This window comes from Electrophorus electricus, chromosome 16 (assembly GCF_013358815.1).
Source record: "Electrophorus electricus isolate fEleEle1 chromosome 16, fEleEle1.pri, whole genome shotgun sequence".
NCBI lineage: Eukaryota > Metazoa > Chordata > Actinopteri > Gymnotiformes > Gymnotidae > Electrophorus > Electrophorus electricus.
In genome coordinates this window covers 11,774,617-11,796,221 of record NC_049550.1, presented here as the reverse complement: position 1 = coordinate 11,796,221, position 21,605 = coordinate 11,774,617, and the positions used below count along the sequence as shown (strand labels likewise).

The following is a 21,605-nucleotide window of genomic DNA, read 5'->3' as shown; positions in this document are numbered from 1 at the left end:
GGACACGATGTCCATCCGCTATAAATACTGACCTGGCCTGTGTACGTGTGTAGTGGACACATTTTAAAACGACATTTATCTGTAGTGTTATCTTCCCTTTCCAGTCTGCTTTCTGTCTCGCTTATCCGAAACTTCAGTGCTGCTTTTCTTCCGTTTCTCGTCTTCAATTCCACACCTAAAAAGGAGCCGGTGAGCTGCACCAGATTAAACAGCTCGTTTCCGCTAATGCGGAGTCCGGTCTAGAGCGCACTACCGTATGCGCGTGCCGATCGCTCGCGTTCGCTCCCCTCTGTCCCGAGCCCCCAGCCCAGAGCGCGCGACACACGTGCCGTTTGATTGCGGTGCGTTTGCAGGTCGAGGCCCTGAAACGTATGTCTCGCGCCTCGAAGGGGCGATTCGCGAGCCGGCCACGCCGTTTGGCCGCGTAAAGCACACCGCTTGTCCCTTATACGTCCCGCGCGCGTTAGCTAAATAGTAGGCTATTCATCTTCGTGTGATTAATCGTGGTCTCCGAGGCCCTTGGCGGCAACAGCCTTTGTTTGAGTGATCACGCTTACTCTCCCTAATGTATGGATGTATCACTATAATTTGATTCGCCAAGTCCCAGTGCGCAATAATCCGGCAACTGAACTGCGTTTATGGCGGAATATGAAACAACAAAGTCAGATGACGCACGGGCTGGAAAGGCGGATTAAATCAAGGCGGAATTTCACTCTGGTTCATCGGCGCCAACCATAGTCCACCCCCCCCCCCCATCCCTGCCCGGGCTCTGCAAGTTCAGTGTGAATACGCGCTTCATTCTTTCCGTCAACGAGTCTTTTCCGTTGCCATTTAAACTAATCTCATTTACGACCCTCTCCAGTTTTACGTTTGATTTAAATGTTTGTTTTAATCCGATAAAATTAGCGCCACACGCCGTTTTTGCTTCTTCCTGGGAATACAACCCAACATCGTTAAAGCCATATTTTCATGTTTTTATTATTATTGTTTCATTATTTATTTTCGTTATACTGTTCTCTAGCCTGCAGTCCAGCAGTTCCTCAGGCACTCAGTGATGGAAGAAATCCACTGTGGCTGCAGTTTTATCTTGGGAAAACGGAGGCTATGAGAAATGTGGATTTCCCTGGGGAACTGGACAGCCTGTAAACGCATACTGTACTGTTTCTTAAATAATCCAGAGGTCTCTAGTCGTCGGTTATAAGTGCTTTAGAGTGAATGAAATGTCGAAGTGTCTCGTAACGCCATCCCTCCAAACCACTGTCGACCAATCTACTAAAAATATGATAATTCTAGTTGCGCAACGTCATGTGAACTACAAGCAGGCAAAAATAGTCACAACATATCCAAGCGCACATTACCGGTTTCCTTTTATATGAAGCGGTTTATGCAAAAGGACCTTCACAATTTGTAATGCGGGTTTTGATTTTGGACGTGTCCTGTGAATTTAATTTTAAAATTTTTACAAACAAACCCTGAAACGTTAAATACGTAAAGCCACACGATAAAATACACTGGAGTAGACAGCCCTACTCTAGTCCATATTCCTCTGCATCTGCAATTTGGATTTACTGCTCTGAGAATATTGATTCTAGGTCAGTACTCTTTTCAGAGGACCTGTTGTGTGTAATGCCTTGTGTGGTCTTCAGTAGTGGTGATTATAGGGGGATGAGGCAATCATTTTCGAGCTTCATCTCCACTGTCACAGAAAACAGGCGTTCTAGCAACAGAATACAAAAACCCAATAATAGCAGCCATTTCTCCCGGCATCGACTCCCACTGCTTTCGTGTCTAAAGACAGCTTTGACGGGCCTTCATCGGGACAATCGCTTATTGGCTGTTTTATCGTGGGTGTGTGTAGGCAGGAGAGTGAGAAAGTGTGTATTTGTCTTTTGGGTCACTGTGCACTTGTTCTCTCAACAGGTGGTTCATTCCTCTCTATCTCCCCATTTTCCTCAAAGCTTTTATGGTGTTAACCATAAAAGCATCTAAGCTTTGAATGTTTCGTACTTGATATGCAGATCAGGAAAGCTAAATGTCAAGGAGGATGTTCTGGGGAAATTTATTTAAATGCACGGTGATAATTTTTTAGGATTATTATGCTTTATTCAAGTTAATAAATGCTCATATCCATAGCTCAGCATGAATCATTTGCATCAAAGCTGGGCCAAAATGGTTTTAGGGTGACCAGAGGCCGCAGCGTCGGGGGGGCTTTCGGACACCTCGGGCCAGGAGCTGTTAGAACCTTTACTGACCACCAGGGAGGGAGAGAGAGGGAGAGAAAGAGAGCAGAAGTAGATGCAGGGAGGGATGCAAGAAGGGACGGATGGAGAGGACCGTGTCCCATGCCAACACTTCAACATCGCAGCTGGATTTGATGAAGCGTTCTAAAGGCGTCCTCCGCAAACGCTCTCTCTCTCTCTCTCTCTCTCCTTACATCCATCACATATAACGTTGTTCCATACTCTGCCCTTCACGAGCATAAACAGCTTATTCTTAAGTTACACTTGTCCTGCTCACCCTGAATAATGGCAGAGTCAAAAGTTTACGGCGACTGTTAACAGAGACGAGGGCTCCATTTATATCCTGAGGGTCACATGAGCAATCCTTCCAAATCAGAAATGTTTTATTGAATAATATCATTCCACCAAGTAAACATATTGGTGATATTAATATCCACACTCCACAGTGGATCATACGAGCCTGTTCTCGGAGCTCTGGGCCCATTTAAATGCCTGTTGCATCTACGCTGATAAGTTTACTGTAAGTGAAAAGCTTGCGAATTGCATTTGGTTGACTCTGCGCTAAAAATCGATGAAACGTCTGTGCTAAAAGTAAGGCACCTGACTCACCCTGCTCGTAGTACTTGAATAGCTGTTCCTGTCTGCCTCTCAGAATCTCTCATCTCTGTCTCAGAATCTTCTGCCTGTCAGAGTCTTTCAACTCTCTCTCTGAATCTTTTGGAAGGGGCTGGTGGCTTTCTGAGATTACTGAGAGATTTTAAAGGCCCCCGGAGTTGGACTTTTGTCTTTTTTTTTTTTTTACACAATATCTTACTTTTGTAAAAGTGCTTACTGTACTGTTTTAGCCGGGTTACTTCAGATCACTGCTGTGTGTGTAAGTTGGTGAGAGTGTGTTTGTGCGTTTTTTCACCCCTCTGGGCATATCAAGCTTTCTGCCATTTAAAGAAATGCTGCGCTTGAGCTCGGTGACTCAGTGTCTTGATGCGAGATGCTTCCGGCTCAGAGTAGCTGATGTTTGGAGCCGGATGGTTGCCTGTGACAAACCTTCTCTCATCTCACATTCACACAGCAGCCTGTCCAATTTCATCAAAGGAGTGTGTGCGCGCGTGTGTGGGCACGCATGTGTGCGATGTGACTAATTTTATGCTCTCTCAGAACAAGAGTGGCACACAGTGCGAGGCCTTTGTGAGGTTCTGGGCAGCCAGACTATATTCCCCCTCTTCTGTCACTAAGAGCTCATTTATTGACCTTTCTCACATCTCCGCATAACAGTATGGCGCCTCATTCAGAATTCCCTTCTATTCATAGAGACGGGCTGCGAGAGAGAGATGGTGGAAATGATGGATTGCCCAGTTTTGTTTTGTTTTTGAAATGGAGGGGCAATCATTTTGACGGGGGTCAGCGTGCAGGCAGAGCTTGGCTATCGCCTCTGTTACGGAAAGAGAAAAATAAAGGGAAGGTGGCAAAAAAGCGAGGAGGAGTGAGCGCTAACACACGGGGCTCCGTGGGTCACCCGCGGATATGACGGAACATTCCGGCAACGCAGCACAGACCAGACCTAAAACCCTCAGATTAGAGGAAGAGGAAAAGCAGCTTCTCATGGTTTTTGGAAGTTAACCAGAGGGTTTTCCAGTATAACACATACTTGGCCCTCACTCCTCATTCCCATTGGCCGGCTGCCCGGAAGAAGCTATGGTAACGGAAACTCCGATTTCAGACAGTCGGAGCACAGATCTTGGTATTTGTGGCAATGTACAGTTTTGCTGAAATAAATGCAAGTAGTTGTTTGTGTGTGAGTGGATGGCTCTGGTGACTTTGGGATCCAGCGTTTTTGCGTGTCTTGCTTGGTTTTAAACAAACATGGATGCATTTTCCTCTGTCATGACCATTCCTCCCGGCAGCACACCTGGAAATTGTCTCGTTTTTGTCCTCCGAGCCACTTCAATTCAAAAAACCTCAAATCGGGCCGTCTACCAGTGTGGCCTCCGTGTTTAGACTTGCGTGCGCACATTCTTTCTCCAGGAGTTGTTTTTGAGAGCGAAGGCGGAACAGCATCACTCAGTCCTGGCGAACGACCCGCCCCCAGTCTGGGTTTGGCGCTTTTGCAGTCCAGTGCATAGCTGGCAGGGGGGGGGGGGGGACGATGGGGTCAGCAGCCCACCCACTGCAGCCTCTTAGGCGGTCACCATGGAAATGGCAGTGGTGAGGAGGCAGTCAACACGGGAGGGCTGAAAAGGTGTTTCAGTGAGTCACTGGAGGGTGTGTGTGTGTGTGTGTGTGTGTGTGTGTGTGTGTTACTCTGAGATGCTCCCTTTTTTATCGACCCTTCCACTAAAGATTAGGTCATGGTTCCGTGTTAAAGGGGCAGGCTTTGTTTTTAAAAGGCTCCAATGATCAAGCAGAAACAAATGCAGCCTTTCCTGTCCTCCTGGCCTGATAAGTGGATTCTGGGTGAAAGGAAAAACTCTTTCCCTCTTATTAAATCTTACTTCTCCTCTTCCTCTTCTTCCTGTGCTTCCACCCTCATCCAGCTCGGTCTCCTTCAGATGCACAGCAGGTCGGACGTGCGGTGGCCCTATTTTGCAATCCCCGCTTTTGCTTCGGAAGAAACCGTCTCTGACTTGTTTACAGTGACATACTGCAGAATAATATGCACCACAGAGGAAATAGCTGAGTTCAATTTCATTAGTATGTCTGCTCTGAATGTTGGTGAAGTCTAATGTAATTCCTCTCAGCTGTCTCTCCAGTTGCCACGTCTCCTGAAGCATGTGAATTCTTTATGACCTCAGATGATTATATGGGCTTGGAAAAACAAAGTCCATGCCCTTGTTTACCAATCATTTCAGAGCTGATCTGGTATCATCCTTCTTGACACTCAGCATTGACTAATGTAATTGTGATTAATAGAATGGAAATAGGCAGACACTGATTCTAGAAAAGCGTTCTCACTTTGTCAAGAGTTTTAGCCCTGATTGTACCAGCACGTGAATGGTATCTTTGCAGACATATGCATACCTTAATTGACCAACATTTATTCACCTTCCTGTTTTCAACACTGCTGAACTCAGCTGAGCTATGTTTTTCTAGATTAGGTTCTTGACGTGGTTTAGAAAAGGTTCTTTTCAATAGAGAAACTCCATTAAGTGAATAATTTAATCTGAGACTTGGCTGTGCAGCCCGTCTTTCAGAATCTGGTTCCTGGAAATAATCATGTTGTTTGTAAAGATTGCCTTAATATTAACGAGCTCGCAATTCAGCTCTCTGAATACTCTGCTAATACGTGGAATCGGGTGTGTTTCAGCCGAAGAGTCACCAGACCTCAGACCTGGCCACCCCTACCCTGCTGTGTGCCCAGAAATCTGTCCCCCACGTGACTCTACAGCCGTGCGACGCAAACCGTGCTATTCTGGCACACGGCTTTAGCTGCAACGCTGCCTTTCTGACCGCCGTCTCTTCTCCTTCCTCCGAGGTGGGCATGACCCGACGAACCCCCGGGGGGGAGCAGGCACGCGAGGTTCGGCACCGTCCTGCTGTCGCTGCCGTGCCAGCGGGCGCTGACGCGTCTGAGGGGGCCCTCGGCGGGGGCACTGTCTGACAACTCATGCAGTATATAGTCATGATCCAGTTGGACTGAAAATAAAATGCTTGCTTTGTATGGGATTGTGGAGTCACGGGCAAGCTTTTCCTTTAATAGTCGTCAGAGAAACTGGCCGAAATAGGCGAATTGTTTGCTGGACATTTGTGTAGGGATTCTTGATTCTCGCTATATTTTCTTTTATGATAGGGTGAGAGAGAGAGAGAGAGAGAGAGAGAGAGAATGAATGAATGAACAAGAGATTCTAGTTTAGATTGCACTTGGTTGCCTTAGAAACTCTAGTCAACTGAGCACCACACAGATCAGTGTGTGACTGAATAGATTCATACGAGTGCCATTCCAGTCGGAGAAGCCATTAGGACCCTGCTACCCTTCCACGCTGTTAGCGCTCACGCCAAGCTGTGCAGTCACTGAACAGGTGATGAATATTGATGGAATGCTCAGACTCTTTCTTGTTGCACGCTGTAGCTCATTAGACCGCTGGATGCGAAATCACGGTGGCTCAGAAGAGTCAAAAGAGCAGCTCCGCTCAACATCAAGTAATCGGCCGCCCCCAAAAACAGGAAGAGGGGATGTTTGCAAACTTAGTGGTGCACATCGGCAAATGATGATATTTTGCATTTTATATTATTGCGTTTTCAGGTAGGTCAAAATGTAAAAATGTGCTTTTTTATTGAATAAATAAGCCTAAAACCTAGACGTTTTAATAGCAAAAGCAGAATATCATATGAATTCTTCTTCCCAGTTCTTTGGTTTGTGGAGTCACATCATCTGAACTGGATGGCATTGATGGCTATACTGCTGTTTCTGCACTGCTCTTGCAAAGGCTTCTGGGAGTGTGGGAAGATGGAGGATCTCGGCTGTGCGGTTCTCTCGCCCTGAGACATACATTCCTACCCACACACACATCTACCCACTAGCCAGAGGGGCTGAAGCCCCAAAGCCTTAAGACTTAAACCCAGATATGCCATATCTGACATACCTACTGTTCTGTAAAGGACTGGTATTGTCTTCCATCGTAGATATTAGAAGTGAGTCACATATAAGGATAACGACTGTGAGCAGTGTAAGCAATCAACCAATCAGTCAGTTACAGAACGCTATAAAGGTGGCTATAGTTGTTTGTCAGTGGATTTAATTTGTCCATAGAATCTCTGTGTATGGACTAATAATATAGATATGTGTATACCAAGAAACGTGCACACGTGAATGCAAATGAGGGAAAAGTGTTATTGCGTCGGTAACATTAGCTCGCTGTGTGCTCCGGGAAGAACCGAGACTGCCTTTTCTCAGTAGTCTGTGAACACATCAAGTCTTAAGAGGGCGGGCCAAGGCTCATGCTCATTATCTTGCACAAAATTAGATTTCAGCCCATGAACAAACAGCTCCGTGCACGCGCGAGCGGCGGACAAAAGCGGCCTCGAGCCACTAATGAACAGTGATATCGGTCGATCGGACGGTCGCGCGGCCGGTGCGATGAGACGCGCTTCACTAATGCCGCTCCCCGTCGGACTCGGGGACGGCGCAGAGCGGCAACGCCCCGGGAACGGGACGTTTATCACGCTCGGGTTCCGGCTGGAGGATGAGGGTTGCTCTGAGCCGACGAGAGTCTGCGTAACGTCTGCCGCTGTCAGGAGCGCGAGGCTTGATAACGCTGTCCAGACGCAGGGGTTCTGCAGAGGAGCAGAGGTTCAATGAAGGCACTGAGCTAATGGCTTTTATGCGCTTTGTAGTGTGTTATATGTCAAATATGAACCCATTTTGGTTTCAGACCAAGACACTCAGGCAAGATGGTCAACAGCTGCGGACACGCCTGTGCAGTGCTGCCTTGCAGCCACTAGGGGTGATGTGGCGCTGCTCTTGTATTCACAGGCGGTAGTGACTCATCGAGTGTTGATTTTGGCTAATCCTTAAGTGCTAATGAAATATGTCTCAGTGGAAATCTTTCATGAAATGACATTTAAGACAAAGGTTATGCTTTGTGTAGGCTTAAAACCAAAGTATATTTCATGTTGATTCATGGTTTGATGCTTTAGATTGTTTAGGTGTGTGTGTGTGTGTGTGTGTGTGTGTGTGTGTGTGTGTGTGTGTGTGCGCGCGCGCGAGCGCGCGCGTGCGTTTATCCCTGCAGGAACTATGGTGGTCATTTTTCCTCTTAGAATGCTTCTTGACACTCCAGAAATTATATATATTTTTATTGCCACTTATTTATTTATTTCACGGATCACTAATCCATCTTTTCGTTTCTTTGCCCTTGAACCAAAATGAGCCTGCAAATGTCAGTGGTGTACACATAAGCTGCCTTCATGTGAAGGGTGTTACAGCTCTGTAAGTTTCCACCTAGGTTTGCATTTCCTGGTGATGTGGGAGATAAATAAAAGCTCTGTTTGCCCAAGATCCTTCCTGTGTGAAGCTGTGAGTGTGCATGTGTGCGCTGACATGCACAAGCTATTAAAACCAAAGTATAATGTGTGCAACACTGTGTGTATGCAGTTACGTACATGTGTGAGGAAATGTGCAAGTGTGTGTGTTTCAATAACTATCCTGTGGTGGTGGTGGGGTGTTGTATTAGTTCTGTGAGTGTGCAAGGCAATGTGCATATGTGTGCTATTGATTTCCACTGTGTGTGTGTGTGTGTGTGTGTGTGTGTGTGTGTGTGTGTGTGTGTGTGTGTGCGTGTGCGCGCGCGACATCCATCCTCACCTCAGAGACGCTGGAGTCCCCTCGCCTGCTGGCTCCTTCGTCTTTTCCTGCGCTTCTCCCAACTCAGCTGGAACCTCCTCCACTCCAAAAGGCCTCGGTGTTGGGTGTGCGGGGGGCCAGGATGCCGGGGAGAGTCTGCCTGCACTCATGCTTTTGTTCCTCGTCACTGGCAGCCTTTAGCTCCCTCGGCGCGAACGGCGGGAGTCGCACCGGACTGCCCTGGTGCGGAAGCCCGGTACAGTAGAGAGGGAGGGCCAGTCGACATTTACCCAACAACAACGGCTCACGGTGGGGGGGATTGGTTGCAGGGATTGGGCGGTGAGGCTACCCTATTAACAGTGGTCCAGGATTTTAATTTGTTTTTGAAAGCATAGGAGTGGTCTTGGATCAGTGGAGAAGGCTCAGAGCCTGCTTCAAAAACCGCAGGAGGCAGAAGGGGAATGGGAACCAGTTACTCCTTGGGGTTGATCTTGGGTCAGTGTTATCCTCCCCACACCACAACGCTGTGCACAACTGGAGAAGCCCTGAGACTGGTCTCAGACAAGCAGTCGTAAGGCTTGTGTCATTTCTGCAAAAGAAAGTGTGCAAGGAATTTTGTATTGAACTCCTGGGTAAGGAGGAAATGGAATTGGTTTATCTGATATATGGTTTTCCTTGATGAGCTTGATCCTGTGTAGATTGGAGCTATATTAAAAAAGTAATTTTCTTGCTTTTCTGCTGAGGCTGTGGTGTAGTCTGGCTTCAGTCTACCTCATCCAAACTGTCTGAAATGAAGGGTGTTGCTCAGCTCTGCTGTGGCTATAGGACGGCCGCCTGCGACAGCAACTAGATCAACACAACAATGAGAGTAAGCTCTGGTTAGCAACACGCATACACAAAAATGTTTGCAAGCTCACATTGTCATGTTCAAAAGGTATTTTCTTAATAGAAGTTTAACTAATTTGTTTAATGAATCATACTTAACCAGATTTTTAACAGTGACTCAGTCTTCACTTGTGGTGTTTCTAAGCTGCAATTATGAGCTGCAGATAAAACAGAACTGTGCAGTGATGCGTTCCGTGTTTCATTTGGAGTTTGAGTTTGGCCTCGTTGTATTGCTGTTTGAAAGCCAAACTAGCTTGCTATTTTCAGCACTGACTGTTCTGGACTTTGTTCCCTTAGTAGGGGTTAAAGTTGTTTACATATAGGAGGAAAGTCACATTTTCTGCTCAGGCGGGCAGAAGGCAATGAAAGTGTAAGGTTGCACTGGCCACTAAATGTAGTGGAGGTACCTTACTGTTTATATGAGAATTTATATATGTCTGACCACATGTTTCTTGTGTATTTGTGTTTGCATGCCTCCACGAGATTTGTGTGTGCGTGGGCGTGTACATACTTGAGTGTGATGTGCGTGAGGGAGAAAAAACTGTCCGGAAATAAATACTGACCCCGATATATAAATATGTATAAATAAATATGACCCCGAGCCATGCTTATGACTGCACTGTCTCCACTTAAAGGAAGCGACCCCCTCCTCCCCACAACGTGCCCTCACCTCCATGGGACTGAGGCTCAACTGCCGTTTGTCCGCCTGCCGAGCCTCCGGCCCACGTGCACCACGTCCAGGGCTGTACCTGCAGGTCCTGGACTGGGCTGCTGTGCCCCCTCTCCCACCCCCTTAGGTCCGTGGGCCTGATCGGTTCTTATGTTTAGACGCCATTGGTAATGAACCTAGTCCCATGTGCTTTTCATGTCGACCCCATTGGAACGGAACTGAAAAATCCCCCACTGAAAGTGCACCGAATTGCAAACCTCCACCACATTAGACATAAGTGAAGGGGTGAGACAGATGACGTTTGTAGGTCAAAGAAGGTAGGTGTAGATAAAGAGAGAAGAATAACTCTTCCAGAAAATATAAATATTACAGAGGACAGAGATTTTGGGTAGAAATTAGTTCAAGGCGTTTTAATGCGCCGTGTTAAGGACAACATCACTTTAAAAGATAAAGAATCCTATTGATTGCCACATTTCTTTGCTTGAGGATTATCACATTGTAAACACACTCCAACAGGTATCCTTTCAGTTATCATGGAGATGACATCCATACTAATACTTTCAAGGTCCAGAGCTGGATTCACAGACCACCGGATTATTTTGCTTTTAAGAAGAAACAACCCAAGTGTGTCGTATATAAGCCACCATACATCCACGACTGAGTCCTCAAGGCGGCCACTAACCGGGCTGGCGGCTCGACTGCATCGCTTGGCTTCTGTCGTCATGGAGCTGGTTTAGCCATTGTCTTTTGTGCTTTATGACTGCCGCAAACAGCAAAGTGTATTTGCATCTTGTTTAATGAGTCATCGGTGTGCATAGCCTCCCCCCTTTGTGTTCCTCTTACAGATATTATGTGTAAATATTTGTGATGAAGCAGTAAAAAAAAGAAAAGAAAGAAAACCTGCCCCACCAGCCCATAATTTGTTTTTTGCGGATGCAAAATTTGGTATTTGTGGATGCAGATGAAGTGACGAATATGAAATGTAGCCTGTAGATTTCTGTGCACTGGTCTTATCGGTCAGTTCATTCACACCGACCTACTATATTAAGATTATAGATTAAATATTAAAATGATTGATTATATATTAAAATGAGTTCTTGTGCCTCACTCTTTTCTACTCTCACTCCTTCAGTGACAGTAGTTTTATTTAAATATTCATATCTGTACCATTCATTATTTGAATATATTTTAAATAACTTTCCCAGGCATAATTTCGTGATCCCAAAGTGATCCCAAAGTGATTCGGTCTGTTGTCGTATTTACATTTTCATTGCCTTTCCTCTTTAAGACTAAAAATATCATTGTATTTTCATTTTTGTACTGCAATGCACTATGGGCCATTTTCCACCTTCATGTGTCCTAATGCCAAAAATGATAGTACACAATAATTAAAATATTCTTACTTTTCTATAAAATAATGTAAAGTTTCCGAAATGCATTGTGTAACCATTAGGGTAGTCTCCAGTGGTTCAATAGTTAGACAAGTGACTATGTCCCAGAGAAGTGTGAAAGGGACAGACAGGGTCCATCTCCCTGTGAGCAGGGCCATCTGGTGTCTCCTGTGTGGTTTGTATGGGTGCGTGTGTGTGTGTGTGTGTGTGTGTGTGTGTGTGTGTGTGTGTGTGTCTTAAAGAGGAAGACCAGTGAAACCCTGTGAATCCTATTCAAAACAAGAGAGAAAGAGCGACAGCCAGAGTCAGATGCTTCACTTCCCTTTCTGGAAATAAACCAGGGCTTTGTTTTCGCCTTCGGCACTAAATAATTGACTGACTGTATCTTTTAAGGAGAGAGGGAGGACAGTTAGGTCTGGGCATGTCTGAGGTCTGCTGTCACTTATCAGTGCAGCATGTGTATGAAATGGCCCTTTATTGCTCTCTGGGCTGTCCTATAAAGTGTGTCCAAATAGCTGCAGTGCATTGTGGTATAGAGGACGAGGATGTAGCCCGTAACCCATGAGATACATAATAAACACTCCGAAAGAAGGACGACACAAAGACACTTTACTTATAAAACCACAAGTGAGTTTTATATTTTGTGACTGTGTGTGTGTGTGTGTGTGTCAGTTCAGTCAGTCACCACATTCATGGTGTTAAGCAACAAGTTAAGCAACATGACAAATCAGAAAAAAAACAAATCAGCCAGCACCAGACAATTCTGTACCTAAAAGAAAGTGTGATGCAGTTTCAAAACTGCATGCAGAGTATTGCACAAACATCCCTGGCGTTCTTCAAGGGGTTACAACATTTCACTTGTGGAATGCGCTAATATGCTCCATGTGACCGGGACTACTTCACTATTTTTCCTTCCACTACTGAATTTTAACAATGCTATGTAAATCAGTGATATCCATACACAAACACACCCACTTCCAAATGACAGGCCTCTTTGGGGGTTTGGTCATGTGTTCATCTGTTCCCTTTTGATGGAGATTGAACACCAGAGCGAGGGAGAGAGACAGACGTAGGCAGTGCCAGTGCTATTGACACTCCATGGGCAGTCCTGTCTGCACTGTCCATGCATCTTCTGAACATAACACATGATTATTGTGACAGTCCTGCAGATAGTGATGTGCTGGGGAGAACTGTCTGTTCTGTTCTATATTTATACACTCCCCAACATTTACGGTTACCATGGTTTTTCATTTAGCCAGATTGTAACTCTGATATTTGTGTGTGTGTATGTATATATATATATATATATATATATATATATATATGTGTGTGTGTGTGTGGGGGTGGGGGTGGGGGGGGGATAGTTTGTAACTCAGATTTTAACTCTGATATCTGTATACACACACACACACACACACCGAGGGCTGAAGGAAGAGATAGAAAAGATGTTAAAGCGACTGTGGTTCCCTTGGTAATTGGAGCACTAGGGGCTGTGACCCCCAAACTGGGGGAATAGTTCCAACAGATCCCAGGAACAACATATGAGGTTTCATTCCAGAAGAGTGCTGTCCTGGGAACAGTTACGATACTGTGCAGGACTCTCAAGCTCCCAGGCCTCTGATAGAGGACCTGCGCTTGAACGATAAAGTCTGCCTGGAGGGCGAGTGGGGAATTTTATATATATATATATATATATATATATATATATATATATATATATATATATATATATATATATGTGTGTGTGTGTGTGTGTGTGTGTGTGTGTGTGTGTGTGTGTGTGTGTGTGTGTGTAAAAGATGTAGAGATATTCAAAATATAGTGAAGTATTCAAGGTTTCTAAGAAACCCAAGAAACAAGTAGTTTCATTTTACTGTTAAAAACGAGGTCATCCTCGTCCTACAAATTCAGAAGCAGTTTGCTTGCACAGTTCATGCACCTCTGAAACATCCTGTTTCTCTGGAAACCTTGTGTGCTTCACTACAATTTTGAATATCCCTCTCTATACATGTGTAGGTATGTGTGCGACTGTGTTGAAACGTGTGTGCGTGCATGAGAAAATGCAGGTTCATATGCCTGTGCATGTTTCTGCATGCACCTCTTTGAGCGCATGTATGCATGTGTTACAGGAGCCGCAGTCAAACAGCTCTTGGCACATACGGGCCAAGTTCCTGTTCCCCATGTGTCGGCTTTCCATCTGTTTCCTGAGCATACAGGGTCTTGATCTACTTTCACATCTCTTTCAAAAGTCACCAGTTCAATAAAACTGGAACGGCTGATTTTCCGCACAGTAAGTCACGTATGAATCATCACTTTCCATTTCTCTGCTGTTTTGTCACTCAGCTTAACTGATTAGTTATTCATTACGTAAACCTAGTGTTGCTTACCTTACGTACGCCAAGCCTTTAGGCGGCTGTACACAGGAGCGTTGGCGCGCCACAACTTTCACTCCTAGTGAGGCACTCACAAAAAATGTTTTCAGTAGTTTGGTTAAGGGCAAGCCTTCTGAATTTATTTACCTCAGACTGATTAAAACAGCTGCAACGAATAAGGGCCTGACTCGGTGACACATCACATCAACAACTTGTCAGTGCCTTGCAAAAATACATTTTAATGATTTTTCCACATAACTTCCAAGCAATGCATTCTCCCCTTATTGCATGGGGAAAAAAGAAAAGAAAAGATCACATGGAATTGTCCTAGCATGTGTTTTATTCAATGTTTACTCGCCTCTAAACGCGATTCATCACCAACACTTTAACAGTCATAGATAAAACTGTTCATGCATGAACGCATTTCAGATTTATTATAGTTTATTCTTTGGGTCACAGACAAAAACAGCATAGGCAAGTTTCCATGTTTCAAATATACAAGTGCAAAAAAAAAAAAAAAGGGTGTTACACCATTTACACAAGACTGCCAATAAAAAGATGGAATAATTAAGAATGGCCTCTCCGAGTGAATCTAAAGCTGGGAAAAGTTTCTTAAACAGATATGCAGCTCGGGTGGCCTACTGCTAGTTTATAAAAACTGCAACGTCTGATTTCTACTGTTCCAACTTAAAGTTCGTGAAGAAAAACACGACCTGTCAATAAAAGGAAGACTCATGTTCTCTGGAAAACAGTACACATTAAAAGATTAAAATGCCAGTCAGTAGCAATAGGAAAATACCTTACACTAAATTAGTCAATAAGTCGAATATGAAGGCTAATTCTTTTACCACGTAATGAACACAATACGAAGACTAATATTAACACTGAAAACTGGCAACGCCTGCACGTCTTGGCCATACGCTTGGACAACATAACGGTCAAGGCTGGGCGGTCTGTTCCGAAATCAGAATGTTATGGTACTCAGGTCCGTCACGGTAAGATTACAACTTGCCGAATTGTTTGACCTGAACAATTCATTTGCCTAACTATATTTATTAAGCTACTGCTAAATAGAACTTATCTTTGAACAGATATCACACGACTACAGCTTACTAGACCTGTGGTACGAGGGAGCCCAACGAGTGGTCGAGATGGGGCAAGCGACAGCTATGAAGGGACTTGGTCCACCAAAGTGGACTAAAAGTACCCTGCCTCACTCCCTGCAAAACACGTACTCGGTGTAACTTGTCCAGATTTTGTCCTCGCTCGGGTCGCTACTTGTGTAAGCGCAGGTGCCAGTGGAGTTGCACGCCACCATATGGAAGCCCACCTCCGAAAGCCGGTCGAAGGCTTGCTCCAGGAAATTATACTTGAGGTAATACCGAGACGTGTATCTCTCTGGGGGTCTGTCGGGATCCCTGCTCTCGTTCAGAGTGTCGCCAAACACCTCTTTGGCAAGGGACGTTTTCCCACAAACGGTAATCCTCGCCACCCTCCGAAACTTGGCGTCCGTTTGGATGTCTCGCCCTATTGTGTACGACCCCCTGTATCCAACGGTTATATATCCAGATTTCCGCGCGTCCAGAGACGGTGACCGGGGGCTGCCGAGCGTAGTCGTCGCGGCGGTACCGCCGCCGCCGCCGCCGCCGCCGCCGCTCGCAGCTTCCTCGGGGTCGCTGGGGAACACATCCTCGCCCACAGAGTTCTCCTTGCTCACCGCCGGTCGAAGGCGTCGCGCCAGCTCATGAAGTTGGAAAAACTCGGCCTCTTTCTGCAGACTTGCCTTCTCTTTGAAATATTCAGGTAACACAAGGTTCTGGTCACGTAAATAATCCAAAATGTATCGGAACAGAAAGCCGTCCCTGTCTAAAAAGAAGCGCCCTTTGTTGTCTTTGGTGAGGACCGACGGGTTGTTCTGGCCGAACATGGTCCAAAGTAGGGAATTCGGTACCGAGAGCAAAGTGGAATGGCGCGTAACATAAACCTGCCCGCCGACGTTCAGCTCAATGATTTCAGGAAAGAGGCTTCTCCTGCCGTCACATTCTGTCACCACGCGGTTGCTGTCCGGCTGAGCCATGTCTGCACATCTGCCCCAAGCCTCCGTTACGACACTCCGGAGAATGAAAATCTCTTTTTCAGGTTTGTTTATGTAGGCTAAACAGTTACGTGGGAGGAGAAAAGTGACAGCCTCTGTGAAGGAGTAGTTAACTCTTTACTATCACCGAACACAACAGTAGCCCAGCCAGTCAGTATCCTCGGGGAATTAAAAAAGGATATCTAAAATCAAATGAACATTGGATGAACTGCGACTAATGGAAATGTGGGTTGTTTTGACTGAAAGTTTGTCACCGCTTTATGGGTGTTCCCAGCTGCTACAGCGATCGTTGGTACAGTGACTTAAAAAACCCCCAAAACACTCCAGCAGTTTATAACTTTAAGACTACTCGGTACTGTATGGAGCTACAGGTGCAGATATTCAGGATTGGTAGCAATTTAATCATTAACAAGGCATCATATCAAAGATTAGAGTTACGACCATAAACGTAAATCCCACCCCACATAGCCTGGAGGAAGTTAACCTACACCTCTGTCTAGTAACAACTATAACTTCCCCCCATCAAGTGTTTATTGTATCTTTTTGTTTCTAAAAGGTTAAGGTATCTAATTATTATCTTATGGTACAAATGTGACTTGTTCTTATGCTTACCTGTCTAAGCAGAAATAAGTTTATTGCGGGGTTTGGGGATCAAATCCAAGCGAAAGTCGCCTGGCCTATGAGGCTGTGCGCGCATGAAATAGCTCATACAAATCCAGTGTGCTTCACCTAAACGAAGTCTTCAATTCAATGCATTCAATAGAAACAATGGTTACAACGGCGTCTTGTACTTTTCTCGAGTCAAAACAACATAATAACTCCTATATGAGGTATGGTAAGAAGGCGCCATCTAGTGGGTGTATTATTCATCAAAACAAATATTCTCTCAATAAAGGAGTAGGTTGTAATACGTAGTGTAATGGAAAAGAACCTAGATAGAGTAACAGAAGCTCACCAAATAAGTCTGCACCATTCGAGAATAAACAACTGCAAAATGACTTTACTTTGATGTTTCATGAAACAGCACGCTGAAATACAGGTGCTTAATAAAATAAATCCTGTTTGAAATTAAGTAAAAGCATATTGGTTGGGAATAATCACAAATGGAAAAGTAGACACAGACTGTATGTAATACATACTTGCACAATATTTGTAACTAAAAAGTTGGACTAAATGTAGCGTCAGCACGTTTTCATTTTTAACATATCCACCAGAGGGCAGTAGCTTCAAATAAAAGTACAGCCAGTTGCAGCTTTATGCATGAAAAGAGAACCATTTCCAAACCAACTCCGTTCTTATGTTAGGTTTTTAGAAATATGAATGTTTGGTGTGTACAAACAACGCTGATAGCTCTAATAAATATCCACGTTAAAGTGTTTGTCTTATGAGACTCATCATCCCTTAAGCCTTTAATATACAGGCCTCGTCAGCAACACCTACCAATTAATAAAAACTGAAGTATTCCCATAGGAACCCTGTGCCTGAGTCTAATGTTGTTTCTCCGTGCCACGGAATCATATCACAAGCATTAGATCCACAGATAAAATTACCCACAGACCTTGGTCCATAATTAAGTTTGTTTTAAGCCTTTTACCAGCCCTGGTGCAGTATGCTAGGCTCTTTAATTGAAAAATCCATATTGAGCTTGAACAGGCCAAAGGGGATATGTGTGTGTGTGTGTGTGTGTGTGTGTGTGTGTGTGTGTGTGTGTGTGTGTGTGTGTGTGTCTTTCATTTGTTGTCTTGGGCCTACAGTTTTCTGTTTTTCATCGTCTTTTGTGAGTACTAATTTTAGCAAACATTAAAGACAGCACATGTGTATTAAAAGCAGGATGTCTCATATATGATTGATACAACCCATATACACACAACAGATGTATGAACTAACTGGTTATATGTTACAAATTCTACATTGTAACTGTACTGTGCTGTATGTTGTATAAGACATGAGCTACACCTATGCAGCAGAGACCATGGTTTTACATGACATTTTCTGTAATATTTTGCTTAATCTTAAGATAAGAAACTGTTAAACCAGTGCTTAGCAGGGCTTCTGAACAAAGGACATTTTGCATTTCTCCTTAAACAATAGTGTTATTGGAATGGCATTAGTCAAAGTCTTGGCTGCTCATTACACACCTGTTACCAAAGTAGTCTGTAAACAAAAAGCAAAGAACTGACTGAAGGATAGTGTGCGGATCACTGCCTTTTGAAAACACACTCTTGTATTTCCCAGAAGGCTATTCAGTGCACTGAGGCATGGGAACAGTCCATCTTAGGGCCAGCACAACAGCTTTACAAAAAAAAAAAAAAAAAGCCGTCTTCTACATCTGCATGTAGATGAAGAAAAGAGCTTTTTAAATTTATAAACAATTTTATAAACCTCAGTTTCCTTTAGCTCTATAGCTGTGCCCCTCTTTATGAGGTATGATATTCTCAAAACAAAGAAATTGGAAGACATTTATGTATTAAATTGTGTTATCGGTTAGTCATCGTTCGTTCGTTTGTTCGTTCGTTCTTTCTTTCTTTCTCTGTCTGTCCATCCAGTCATTCATTTGTTTGCCCCCATGTTGACAATGTAGATGTCTGAGTTTTAAGTTGTGCGTCTGTCCCCCAAAACCACACAAGTGGCTTGGGCTGAGTTTTGGTCCATCGGCGAGTCACATCTTCGTTAGTGCGTGCGAACGGACAGATTTAACCTCCCAGTTGGCAGCGTCCTTCCTTGGGGCATGTGCGAGATGGGTACGCTCCTGATCTCAGGTGGCTCTGTCTATTAGGAAAGGTCAGGGGCTCCTGAGACTGGGGGTAATTGGGCAAGTGCTGTAGTGAACATCGTGTAAGCCTTACTGCCCACTGGGCCACATCCAGTACAGGAGAGCAGACCCTCCATTTAGCTCATTCATATAAAAGGGCTTTTCCCAATTCCCCCATTCTCCACATCCATGCTACAGTTCCCAACAGGAATAGTTTGAAGCAGCAGCCAATAGTTGGTAAAGCTATGTTGGTTTATATTCAAAGTTATGGCCTCATTATGGTATCTTACATTTTAAAAGTAGTAGTGTTACACAAACTAGCATTATGGTACATTACAGTTTTACTGTTCGGATTATTACACCTTGTAAATATGTAATAATCTAAATGCAAATATCCTACCTCACTTTAACATATTACAAATAGATCAGTTTACAAATAATGCAAACACTAACAGATTATTATAAGGTTATCTAATGACCTTTTGGCAGTCCTTGTTCAAGCCCCTCTGTAGTGCTTTTAAACAGGTAGTAGAGTTGCCACTTTGTTGTTTTAAAATCCTTGATTAGGGTTTTAATTTAATGATTAATTTATGATCAGTCATATATTACAGTAAAACAAGTGACTGTGAGATTCTTTCTGTGCATGAGTGCCTCTTAAATAAGCTCTTCAACAAAACACAATTCTTAGATCACTTACAGGCTTGAGATTCTATATTAAAAAGATCATTTTTCTAATAAAAGGTGGAACTTAGAAACACGTATTAGCTCTTTCCTTTAATCAGTGTGCAACTGTTTCAACTGACTAGTGGGACAGAATTCAAATGTAACATTGTAGATGCAAAGTCTTATTTACTGTTTATGAACTGTAAGAAAATCTATCTCCTGTTAGTTCCACACTGTGACACATAGCCAATTAAGGCTAAGCGATCTAATTCGCTACAAGGTTCCTTCACCGTGAGCTAATTGGTTTTTATTTCACATCGGTTGGAGCTCCTCCTTCACAGTATGACAGCCTCGTTTGTAATCATAATGATAAGTCGATAAATCATTCGCAAGCACACTCAGCTCTGTCAGAAGGCTGTAATTGTGTAGTAGAGGGGAAAACGCTCGAAAACTATCATTTTGGCACTTGAAACGCCAAAAAAAAAAAAAAAAAAAAAAGGCGCGGCAATTTCTTTACGTTGTTGGGGATACGCTGTTTAGGTACTTATTATTCTGAAGATATTTTTAGAGACAAAATTAATCGTGATAACTAATTGTTCTCTTGTTTGTCTATGCTTTGTAGCTAAACTAGGCAGACTGGGTTTAATTGCATTTGCTTAGCAAATGCAGATTTATCGGGTTCCGTGGGTTCCAGGAAGAGGGGCGGGCTACTCTATTAATGATACTGTGCGTCAGTTTGGTTTGTAGCTACCGTACCTACGCCAAGCAAATACAGTTAAGGTTCCAGCTTGCTTAAATGGTAGCATTTCCACAATTCTGCCAGCGGACTACGGGAGAAGAGTCCGGCAGTGATCTAGAACTCCCCTGTTATCCCATTTCTCTCCGAGCTGTCCATCAGAACCCAGTGTCAGGTGTCACGCTGGGCGCTGAACTGCATTTTAATGTAACACTTTGCCCTAATATGTCAGCGCACATCCCGCTTGCTCTCTCTCAGCTAGTCATGCTTTGTTTTTCACTGTCTTGCCCCTGTCATTTAACCGCAAAAAGCTGGTGAATGTGTTTGTCACAGTTCATGCCTTCCACATAATTCATAACCTGGGACTTGCAAATTTGTTTGAAACTGAAATAGGTATTATTGTTTCTGATTCAAGTTTGGCATTAGTGGTTTTGTTATGTCAAACCTTTATTCTATTCTATTCTATTCTGTTCTATTCTATTCTATACCACATCACGAATTTTCAGCATGTCAGAGCTTTGATTTGTTTCTAGATAGGATAAATCTGAATAATCCAAGTATAAATTGTCATGCTGGCATTTTTTTCATGAACCAGAGTCTATTATTGATCAAGCATATAACTGTCACATTAGTGCACCTCCCCCAGAGGAAGAGGTGGACTGTCGAATATGGACCGCGCAAAAATAAATAAAGAAATAAACAAATTAAATGAGCCCTGCTGTGTGAACAGTCTTGAATTATGACCCCTTCAGCTTTAAATGGCATCTGGATTCCATTTTTGTTGTAGGAGTCTAAACTGAAGCCTGCTCCAGAGTGAGGCAAGCAGCTGTTCCCATGATGTCTGCCATTTGGAGATGTTTGTTAATTCTAAGCGAGAGTAGCTGCCTGCCTGTGAGACTGTAACAAAGAGTAGGGCTCATTTCTTCTTTGTTTGCAGAGTTGTGAATGTCTAATCAACCTTGACATTTCCAGGTCTTTATCTCTCTTTTTCCCTCAGAATCTTCTGTTTTTGTGCACTGTGGCGATGTTGAGGTAGAAGGCTCTTCGTTAAAGGTCTGGATTTTGTGCATGTGTGTGTGTGTGTGTGTGTGTGTGTGTGTGTGTGTGCATGCCTCTCCATAGTCATAGATCATAGGCTTTATTTTTGCTAGGTGCTGATTTATGGAAAGAACAGATGAGGCCCATTTCGTTCTCATGTTGTTCTCTGTGCAGTTGGTTTTGGTCGGTCAGGAAACGATCAACTGAGGATGTGGTTTTGTTTCGTCTATTTCGTTAAATTAGATGCCATGTCCTACTTTTCATTTGCTTTTAGGGTCAGTTCAGGATGTCTAAGAGTTGGCAGGGTGTCTAAGCCCCGACAATGTCTGCTATGACCACAAACGACAGCCAGTAGTGCTAATAAAGTGCCCTGCACTTCCTCTAACCTTAAAGCAAGCATTCCCTGAAGAATTCTTAGGTGTGGCGTGTCCATAGCACTGCTTATATTTTCCATCATGCTTCGTACCAGGTGTTTAACAACCTTTG

The 21,605-nt window shown here is 44.0% G+C and overlaps 1 protein-coding gene and 1 long non-coding RNA gene across 4 annotated transcripts; one reads left to right on the top strand and one right to left on the bottom strand.

Moving 5' to 3' along the window:
- Positions 1-6,221: 6,221 nt before the first annotated feature.
- Positions 6,222-11,116, top strand: LOC113576655. 3 transcript variants are annotated; one of them, XR_004776983.1, is made up of 4 exons: positions 6,222-6,253; positions 8,544-9,149; positions 9,273-9,385; positions 10,038-11,116. It is a non-coding gene; the product is annotated as an uncharacterized LOC113576655 (long non-coding RNA). The 3 variants fall into 3 exon arrangements; XR_004776981.1 differs by having other exon boundaries at positions 9,273-11,116; XR_004776982.1 differs by having other exon boundaries at positions 9,261-11,116.
- A 2,938-nt stretch (positions 11,117-14,054) lies between these two features.
- kctd12.2 (potassium channel tetramerisation domain containing 12.2) lies at positions 14,055-16,634 on the bottom strand. Its single transcript, XM_027010268.2, has 2 exons — positions 16,543-16,634; positions 14,055-15,989 (listed from the first exon to the last, which is right to left on the bottom strand). Exon 2 carries the CDS (start codon positions 15,910-15,912, stop codon positions 15,049-15,051), a length of 864 nt encoding a protein of 287 aa, XP_026866069.2. The 5' UTR covers positions 15,913-15,989; positions 16,543-16,634; the 3' UTR covers positions 14,055-15,048.
- Positions 16,635-21,605: the final 4,971 nt, after the last annotated feature.